General features: G+C 41.7%; 1 protein-coding gene across 2 annotated transcripts; it reads left to right on the top strand.

The window, feature by feature from the left end:
- Positions 1–12: 12 nt before the first annotated feature.
- Positions 13–9,962, top strand: LOC121813171 (nuclear respiratory factor 1-like). Of its 2 annotated transcripts, none has more exons than XM_042216731.1 (9): positions 13–277; positions 826–940; positions 1,075–1,201; positions 1,626–1,766; positions 4,516–4,674; positions 5,641–5,856; positions 5,965–6,063; positions 7,329–7,486; positions 9,181–9,962. In XM_042216731.1, the coding sequence occupies exons 1-9, from the start codon at positions 163–165 to the stop codon at positions 9,539–9,541; spliced, it is 1,491 nt and encodes a 496-aa protein (XP_042072665.1). In that variant the 5' UTR covers positions 13–162; the 3' UTR covers positions 9,542–9,962. The 2 variants fall into 2 exon arrangements, with proteins under 2 accessions (XP_042072665.1, XP_042072666.1); XM_042216732.1 differs by having other exon boundaries at positions 5,965–6,048.
- Positions 9,963–10,413: the final 451 nt, after the last annotated feature.

Consider the following 10,413-nt stretch of genomic DNA (forward strand, 5'->3'; position numbering starts at 1 on the left):
GTGTAAATTAGAAACAAATTTACTGATATTAATCACTCATCTTGTTAAATTACCGACCCAGATCAGAAATCTCAACACCCCACTAAAGTGCAAGTCTCAGGTTCATTCATTCATTCATTGATTCGTGTATAGGTACATGTGACCACCTTGACTGACACATCCATGATGAGCGCTGAGGAAGACTCGACCTCCTCGCCAGATGACGATCCATATGATGACACAGACATCCTCAACTCGGCTGGCACTGATGAGGTCACAGCTCACCTGGCTGCTGCAGGTGAGTCTAAACTCTGTGCTGTTTCCAGAGTGGTCAGAGTGTGTTCGTTGGGTCTGATCAAAGTTACAAGCAGAAGTGCTTCACGACCTGTAGACTTATGTTGATAATTGTTATTAAGGTTGTAAAGTTTGTGGCAAATTAGACGGTCAACTCCTTACAACAGACCATTTTTTGTTTATTTTTTTATTCTTCTTAGCAGCTATGATTAATTATACAAGCCTGGTAAATCCCATAACGCCATAATTTAAGCAAAATGCTTTCAATTGAGCAACAGGTGGCGCCAGTGGATTAGTTGTGTAGGCAGTGTTGCCTTTGTCAAGCCTCTGCCATGTTTTTTTTTTCCATCTTTATCCCTTAAAGTTGACATGATTTGAAATTAAATCGGTGAAATGCTATTTCATGTCTTTTTAAAAACATATTTTATATTTAAAAAAAGAGAACAATAAACAGTAACAACCACATGGGCTTTAAAAGCTCAAATCAGAGAAGGAAAATACTTTGTCTCTTTTTACCTTTGGTAAAATCTCTCCTCCTCCTCTTTCTTTCAGGGCCAGTGGGTATGGCAGCTGCTGCTGCTGTAGCAACTGGGAAGAAAAGAAAAAGGCCTCATATCTTTGAATCCAACCCTTCCATCCGTAAGAGACAGCAGACTCGTCTGCTCAGGTGGATCTAATAGCTTTTCTGACAGCAGCTACGGTGACCAAAATATCCCTCGCTCAGCTCCTAGGGTAGAATTGTTGTTGTGCTTTGTAGCTTTTAATCTGAACACAGAAGTAAAGGATGGTGTTTGTTAACAGGAAACTGCGAGCCACGTTGGATGAGTACACCACTAGAGTGGGCCAACAAGCCATAGTGTTGTGCATCTCCCCCTCCAAACCCAACCCTGTGTTCAAGGTGTTTGGTGCTGCTCCTCTGGAGAATGTGGTAAGTCTTATAAATAGAGCAGGTAGAAAGGATTAGATTGTAACACAGTGAAACTTACCATCACACCAAACCTCAGTGTTCTCCTTCATTTATTTCAGTGAAGCCCTCTCAGTCATTCACGTGTATGCAGTGTTTCCCTTGTCATAAGTATACACTGCATGTTAGATAAACTGAATCTGCTTTACATCTTTCTTCCTAAAAACTATTTGTGTATTAAAAATACTCATAATTTTATAGCTAATAATAATTTATTAAAGGCCATATTGATTTTGTCTTAATAACATAACCAAAAAAAAGGCATGTAGTTACTTATCTTTGACCAGGTATCTACTAGCAAATGTTTTCTTCAGTGATTTATTTAAACCTGCTATCACTCTTAAAAGCTCAGGCTGACACACTGTGATGTATCTTTCATGGATACTAGGTAAGAAAGTATAAGAGCATGTTGTTGGAGGACCTGGAGAACGCCCTGGCTGAACATGCCCCTGCAGGTGGAGAACTCGCCTCAGAGCTGCCCCCGCTCACAATTGATGGCATCCCCGTCTCTGTGGATAAGATGACCCAGGTAAGGCTTACTGCGGATTTATTCTTTAGTGGGGAATCTACGCCGTAGCTACGTCTTAACTGCAAACTTGAATTTATCAGTGAGAGAATAACAATCATCATGTCAATTTAAAGGACAATAAAATCAATATAGGAATTGCCAGCAACAACCTCAGCCACTTACATGTATGCTGTAGGCTCTACAAAGTTTCCGTGCAGAAATCTAAATAAGGCCTTCTCTCTATTCTCTAGAAGTGCTAAAGTTTACTCGCTTTTTCCTTTGTACAAATTCACTAATACACACACACACTACTCCCAGCAGAGGGCACCAGCCGCTAACAAACCAGGAAGTTTAAACTATGTCTTCTAACTAGTGAGAGGAAGATCTTAGCTAACTACATGTAGCAAGGTCAAATTCTTATTTGTAGGTGTGTTGTCCACTAGCTCATTTTTGATGTTTTTGATTAATCTATTCAGCAGTCATGCATTTATTCTCATCCTGAAGAGCAGCATCACCATTAAAATAAACTCTAATCTGAGAAAAAGCTAATCCTTCTCTTTGATAAGCAGAGCAGCCATTGTAGGCCGTTCATCGTAGCGTTAGTACCACTCGCAGGCCTGAATTTTCTTTTCAGCCCAGGGGAGCATGGCTTGTTTACTCTGCCGTCCCAGTGCTGCTGACGCATTCTCTAGATCATCGTCACAGTAGGCAGCATGACAGTGGCCCTCAGAGACGATCCACAACCCTCGGCGCGCGTTAGCCAATCGCAGTGCCGGATGAATCCTTGGAGGCCAGGTGTTAGTTGGAGCTTGTTTTTCTGGAAGTAGTAGGATGAGATTATCGCGAGTAACCTGTTGCCTCACTCAATTTCGACAAGCCGGGTGGAAAGGTGTGGGGGTGGGTGTTTTTACAGATATGTGTGTGCTGCGCGTTGGAAACAGGAAGTTGTTTAGTCCTTCTGGGAAAAGCTAGTAAACCTTGGCCAAGGAATGAGATGAGAGGAAGCTAATTTAGTAGAGACACCCAGTTCGTATCAGAAACATGTCTTCTAAAAGGATATCTGCAGTAGAATTTTATACAGCTGAAGAAATCCCAAATGAGGTTAAGCAGAGGCCCTAGTCTGTCAGATATATGGAGCATCTGTAGCAGGTGATCCCACGACTAGCTTGAGCTCATAATTACCCCCTTGCCTTGTTAGGTTCAGGAACCCAGCAACATAACAGCCTTCCTGAAGTCTGATTGGACCACTGCTTGGAAGATTAGGATTGGGGTGGGGTGGTGGGTGCGAGGGCAACATGCCACTTAACTCGCTAGCCACTGTAATTTGGCCATCTGGCCTTGCACAGATACATCCACATACGTCGCCATCATCGCAGGTGTAAATGGGAGAATAATTTTCCTACAAGGCTTTTTCGCAGGTTAATGCAGGTTGCTGAGCTAGTGTTGGCTCTGGTGGAGCTCCATTACGTGGAGGGTTTGTTGTTCGAAAGCTGGCGCGAAGCACCGACACTCCATTTTCTATCAAGATCCATTTTCTCACATCTGTTTGCGTGATGCACTGAGGAGCTGTGTGACTGAGTTAGAAAAGGGGGGCCTAACGGGGAGGAGGGAGGGATTTATTTCTCCCGGAACCAAATTTAGCTTGTGATGTCAAGGCAGGCGGACGCTGCAGTGCCTCATTGTGCAATATAATCCCCCGGTGATGCTTGCATATTACCGGGACGCCGAGGACACTGGCACTAAACCCCCACTCGGCATGTCAGTGAGTGTAAGCGCGCGCCTGCTCGGGCTCTGTCGACATGATGGGCAGTGCGTATGCGTGCCACTCACTACTGCACATGAAGTATGCATACAGACGATCGATAACAAGCAAATCAGATGAGATTAAGAACGTCATCCGCTCGCTTTTTCACCTTGTCAGGCAGCTGTTATTCAAGTTTAGAAACTAGATGCACCATAAAGCTCGGATTTTTAGCTTTTAGCGCAACAACATTTTCACCAGCTGGTCACCTGCAAAATCAGCACTTTTTACTTCATTGTTAGATATTCCAAAACGGTGGACAAGCACTTGATAAATGGACTGATTCTTACATCTATACAACATGCCACATTCACGTTTCTTCTAAGCTTTTAGTGCTTCCTAACAAACATTCACACTCTGATGGATGCATCGGAGAGCAACTTGGGGTTAGTATCTTGCCCAAGGATCCTTGGCATACAAACTGGAGGAGCCAGGGATTGAACCACTAACCTTCCGATCAGTAGGTGACCTGCTCTACCTCCTGAGCTACAGCCACCCCATCTTGATACCGTCTTGATAGAGTCTGTTGACAATAAAGAAATAAGTCTGTACAGTGCACCTATTAGCACAGACTTAATGCAGTGCCCTTGTTTGACAGTCAATTTTAATTTTTAACAATACTGACTGTCTCGTCCTTGTTAATACCTCTGCTCAGTGTCCTGGAGCCTTTGTTGGAACAGGCTGTCTGTTGGATCACCTCTGATGTGCTCGCAGTGTCTGTCTGATACGTCAGGCTGGAGCCATAGCCATAGATTGGTCTGTTAGTAAACCTGACCCCATTGTTCTCCTTTTAGAAGGTCTGTTTCTATTTTCAGGCCTTGACCACCTCAGCACATGCTGCAGGTACCTAATGCACGCCTCTCGCAGTCTGCTCAAGGGCGTGTATGCCCTGCAGCTTTGCACATTATATTTCTGTCTATATAATCTGTTTTTTCCATGCATTTTTTTTCCTCTTTTATTTTCCTTTAGGCACAGCTGCGAGCATTTATCCCAGAGATGTTGAAGTACTCAACAGGCAGAGGGAAGCCTGGCTGGGGTAAAGAGAGCTGCAAGCCAGTGTGGTGGCCCGACGACATCCCCTGGGCCAACGTTCGCAGTGATGTGCGCACAGAGGAGCAGAAACAGAGAGTAAGACAAACACTAGTATAACGTGATATTTTGCTGGGAAAGAGTACAAGGTTGTAAGTGCACAAAATGAATGTAGCTTGTGAGTACAGATCACTCAACAACAAAAGATTTTTATAGATCCGAAAGTGACAACAAACTAAACAGATGTTGTATTGTCCACCCATGAGAAAGATTCTTTTTACACAGTGTTTTAATCCTGTTCTGTTACATTAGCTAGTTCTGTTTGGTGGTGTCTAAAGATCCAGAGCTCTTGCCTTTGCAAGAGTCACCTGCCACGTGTAATTCAGTGACAGTGATAACAGTCCTTAAAGACATAGTTGATGGCATCTTGGGAAATGCCCATATTTGGTTAACTTAGAACAGTAGTTCTAACTACTAAGCCATCCTAGACAACTTTAGGATTTGGATCATTGCTCCCTTAGTGACACAAGTCGCTTTAAGATAGATTGGTGTCATGTGATGTAACATACCAGAGAAAGACGCAAAGATACCATATGAAGGAGTAAAAGATACAGTAAGCTTGTTTTATTATTATACATACAGCAGAATATAGTAGTAAATTGTTTTGCAGACCTCAAGGAAAATTGCTACAACTCATGAATCAACACTTTAAATATGAAGCTACAGCTAATGCACACCTTTGAAGCTCATTATTTTTTCCTCTTAATATAGCATGAGAAGAACAGGCTTTAGAGGTGCTGGTAAGCCAAGTCTATGCACTTTTAGTAGAACCAGCACAGCTGTTAACACCTTTTCTGTCATTTATTTTGTGTTTTCTGTGTATCTTCTGAGATAGCTTTAGAGCAAAGGAAACAGGCGCATGTCTATTCATTATTACGGTTTAATTTAATCCCATTGTACATAATTCATATTTATCATCTGATTATATTAAGAGATGTACCATGCCTTAGAGTCATCAGTCTTAAGAATTTTTGCTGACATTAAATTGTGTCTGTACTTCCTCAGGTCTCTTGGACGCAGGCGTTGCGAACCATAGTGAAGAACTGCTATAAGCAGCATGGCCGTGAGGATCTATTATATGCTTTTGAAGACCAGCAGGTAACCACGGCAACCACCACCCAGCACCACCTGACCACTGCACAAAGTATCGCTCACCTTGTGCCCTCACAAACCGTGGTACAGACCATCAACAATCCAGATGGAACAGTCTCGCTTATCCAGGTGCGTTTTATTCACTGCATGGCTTTTATACTCCTGAGTGGGAGTTTCTGCCCCTCTTGTTGTTTTTTACAGAGCCTAATGCACTTGGTGGAAATGTATTGTTTTCAGGTCGGTACAGGACACACAGTTGCCACTCTTGCGGATGCGTCGGAGCTGCCTGGTGTGACAGTTGCACAAGTTAACTACTCAACGGTAACTGAGGGAGAGGTAACACCCACATGCGTTCAAACGTGCCTAGAAATCGTTCTTTTATCAAAAACCATACTGAAACACATTAAGTTATTTACTGCACACATAGCCTCTTAAAAATGCACTCTATTTAATACCACAAAATCAAAACTAAAGCCACAAGTCCATCAATCTAATACCGGCAATATTTGCTCAGTCTCATTACCTCGTTGCTAATGTTCATCTACACTTATGGTCAGAAGTGTAAATCCACACAGGGCCAAATGTATACATGCAGGCTCATATATATTACATATATCCAACTAATATTTGGTAGCTTAGCATATTGCACCTTGACCAGACCATTTTGCTTACCATTGCAAGCTTCTGGCATTAGACGTGGCTGGATATTTAACACTCTTCTTGTTCATTTAAATTGGTTAGTGGTCCAAAAGCTTTCAGTAGGGTTGAGGTTGGGCCATTACAAAAGCTTTATGTCGTCAGCCTGTTTTCTGCACTCTAAAATTAGTTTTGATATATCATTTCCCTGTTAGAAAACCTGTGTCGAAGTTTGAACTGTTCTGATTTAAAGAACTTGGAGGTAGTCTTATTTATTCGATCCACATTGTGTAATGTACAAGTACCACTGATTACCAAATAGCACTAGCGCATGATGCTACCACCATCATGCTTGACAGTGACGCTGGTGTTCCAGCAGTTTCCAGCTCATGGCAGGCTTGAGCGTTGGTGGTTCCTGGGTTCTTTCTGAATATCCCAAACAATTCCCTCTCATCAGGGGGGACAGTTTGGGTGTTCTTCCAAGTTGGCAAAGGGGTGAAAATCGGAAAAACTTGTTCTCGCATAAAACCATTTGAATTGATGAAATCTTTAGTTATTTAGAAATGGCTCCAAGAGATCTTCTCAATTTGTGGAAATCTACAATTTTCCTTTTTAAGATTTTCACTGACTTACTTGGACTTTCCCATTGTTCTGAGTATTGGTCATTTCTACCAGCTGTAGTTAAATAATGAACACTAGCAAGAATTAATTGGCCTCGTCAAGTTAAAACACATTGTTGAACCTTCAACAAATCCTGTTAGTGTGTTGTGAGCGTATGTTCATATTTTGGCCTGTGTGTATAATTTTGACCCTGTGTGGAACAGAGAAAATGTAAAATATGTTTGCTATATAATCGTTTAATCCTAGTAAAAGAACAGCTCGAAGAAGAAGCCTAAAATTACCATGACATTCATGCCCCTGATAAGTGTATGTAAACTTAAGTATATACTTTGTTTTTCCTCCAGGTGGAACCAAGCTGGGCCACCCTGCAGGGCGGGGAGATGACAATCCAAACGACTCAAGCTTCAGAGGCCACGCAGGCAGTGGCATCCCTAGCTGAAGCTGCTGTCGCTGCTAGCCAAGAGATGCAGCCCGGAGCCACTGTTACAATGGCACTGAACAGGTGATTCTGACAGAGCTGAATATTATGTTATGTGATTTCCTGAGACATTATAATAGGTCTCTAACCTATTATAAAGGGGTGCACGCAGTGTAAACGGTCCAGGTACAAGGACAGGACTAAAAAATGCAAACTTAGATCTGGAGAAACTTTGCTCAAGACAACTTTTAAAAAGGTTAAAAAAAAAATTACAAAATAGTCTGTTGTAATAGTAGCTAACATCCCTATGTTGTTAAGCCTAAGCCTACAAATGTGTTAACAGAGAAGAAAGTTTTGGTGCTGTCACCACAAAATACCACAACCTTTTAAACAAAAAAAATGTTATTATCATGTCAAGTTTTAATTTCACTGAGAGAAAAAAAAACACTGACAAGTATAAAAAATGTCATAAATGCACAGGCAGCTATAAGCAGCTGGATGAAAATGGGACAAATGTGTCAGAGCAGGTTACTGGATTCCCTGGAGATACTTTTTGTCCTGTTTCAGCATCTAAATAATTAGCTTGTACCCTTTTATACCAGCAGCATGCACGGTGTAGAACCATTAAACCAGTTGTTCTAACAGCTTTTACCTGCTGATATGCAGGTAAGAGCAGATTAAAATAGCTGCATTTGAGATGTTGTGAGTATAAATATACAGCATTACATCTCTACTTCATTTAGGCTGCTGTGTTAGAAAAAGAAAAAAATGTTTTCAGTCCTATTATAGTCACAAATTAAAGTTCCTGTAGGATAACAGGTTAATAGTTTGTTGTAGGCTTCGGTCGCAGTTAAAAGAAGCTAACCCTTGGCTACCCACTTCCTGAATTACATTTTTTTCAGCAGTTTGTTTCTGAAGTCAGTCACCTAGATACTGCCATGTTAGAATTTTTTTTCACTGCAGTCCTGTCCTGGCAATCATTTCAGATGTGTATGGGTATGTCCCACTGGGGCTTGTTACCTGCACCCACCTGAGACCCCCTCCTTCTCATTTCCCCTCCCTTCCTGCTGTTTACCTGAGCTGAGCTACTCTGGGCTCTCCACTCTGCCGTCTCTGGAACATTTTGTGTCTGTTTTCCAGCTACAGATGAGGTGCAGAGCCTCTTATCCTCACTGTTTTCCTTCTGTGCGATTAAATATTACCTGAGATGCAAGATTTATTAGCCATAGTCAAAAACCCCCAGCAAGCTTAAACATCCAATCTAAATTCACATATTAAACAATGAAACAACGCACAAAAAAACGGTGTCGTTTCTGGTACACTTGATTGCATCATCAAGAATCTGTTGTCTCAGCTCTCGCATTTCCTCTTCCTTTCTTTCTGTCTCTCTACATTTCTGCCTCAAGCCTGATTATCATAAAGCTGCGAAACTGGTGTGCTAATAAGCTAGTAGTAATTCTGCTGCATAGATCCAGTATATAAAATTGCTTTATTAGACCCATAGCACCTGTCCTTTGGAGTGATGTGACCGATTCTCTGTAAGTCCAGACTAGAAAAGCCTCTTATAGCTCATGTATTCCTGCGTCTTCACCCCACATCTCTCTAATAACCCTTGGCTCTCTGAGCAGACTCTGCGTGAGAGAGCTTTTGGGCTTTGTACCAGGAGATTGCATCTTCAAGCCTAATTTCTTGTTTGTGTGTGTTTTAATTTGAAATTGCATGTACAGAAATATGGGGTTTTTTTTACATATAGTGCACTTGTGATTTGTGTGTTACAGTGAGGCAGCAGCTCACGCTGTAGCGACGCTGGCAGAAGCCACACTACAAGGCGGAGGTCAAATTGTCCTGGCAGAGACGGCAGCTGCTGTTGGGGCGCTGGCAGGGGTTCAAGATGCCACAGGTACCCAATTATCAGCAACACAGCAAACACTGAAGCAACATAAAATAAAATACACCTCAAATTACAGCAATTACATAATTATAAAAAAAAGTCAAGTGTTTTTTTGGTATGCAGCATTAAACTGTACAGACAATGAAGGTCTGAAAAGTCATAGTTATTACCTCACTACTGCATTGCCTGCAATCACAGGTACATTAGTAACATTATCAAACAATCAAACAGTGGTAGTTTATATATAAACTATGTTATCTATATTGGTGACCACATAAATCAATTTATCTATATTATTTACGAGGACCCCAAAGATTAGATTACCGCTCTCTGGAATGACTCCAGCCTTGCCAATATACTTCCTCAGGTGCCCTGCAGTCCAACCATCAAGTTTAAAGTAGGTCTGATTAATGGTTGTCACGAAAAGTGCAAAACAGACGCACACATACAGAGATTCTATCATTTATCAGAAGATAGTCACACCGTGGTCATGCAGTGTTTAAATGATGCTGAGTTGGTATTGAGTGGCCCGAGACTACCAATAAAATATCACCTACACCTTTATGAACCACCAGCAGCCTGAACTATTTTTCCAATCTTCTTATGTTTTGGTGAGTCCGTGCGAATTAGTTTCCTGTTTTTAGCCGGCATAAGTGGCACCCAATGTGATCGTCTCTGCCCTGCTGATTCATCTGCATTGGCTCCCTGCATTGGCTCCCTGTCAAGTTCAGGGTCCATTTTAAGATCATAATCATGACTTATAGGGCCCTGCACGGTGTAGCTCCAACTTACATAAGTGATCTTCTTCTTCCTTATCACCCCAGCAGGTCCCTGAGGTCTTGTGACCAGGGGTTGCTGGTTGTCCAGCATACAAGGTTAAAAACAAAAGGTGACAGAGCGTTTGTATCAGTGGCTCCCAGACTCTGGAACTCGCTCCCTTTGAGTTTGAGATCTGTGGACTCAGTCATGTCTTTTAAAAAGCAGTTAAAATGTATCTGTTTAAACTTGCTTTTGGTTGATTTTGTTTTGTTTTAGATTTTAATGTCTGTTTTCTGCCTTTGTAAAGCACTTTGTGATTTTATCTTGAAAGGTGCTATATAAATAAAATTTTACTTTACTT

Source organism: Haplochromis burtoni, unplaced genomic scaffold, assembly GCF_018398535.1.
Source record: "Haplochromis burtoni strain Fernald_Lab_line unplaced genomic scaffold, NCSU_Asbu1 Contig_1226, whole genome shotgun sequence".
NCBI classification, from domain to species: Eukaryota; Metazoa; Chordata; class Actinopteri; order Cichliformes; family Cichlidae; genus Haplochromis; species Haplochromis burtoni.

Coding starts and splice junctions, on each gene's coding strand:
- LOC121813171 (XM_042216731.1), top strand. CDS start 163: ATGATGAGCGCTGAGGAAGACTCGACCTCCTCGCCAGATGACGATCCA. Junction 278..825: donor AGCTCACCTGGCTGCTGCAG/GTGAGTCTAAAC, acceptor TCTTTCTTTCAG/GGCCAGTGGGTATGGCAGCT. Junction 4,675..5,640: donor CAGAGGAGCAGAAACAGAGA/GTAAGACAAACA, acceptor GTACTTCCTCAG/GTCTCTTGGACGCAGGCGTT.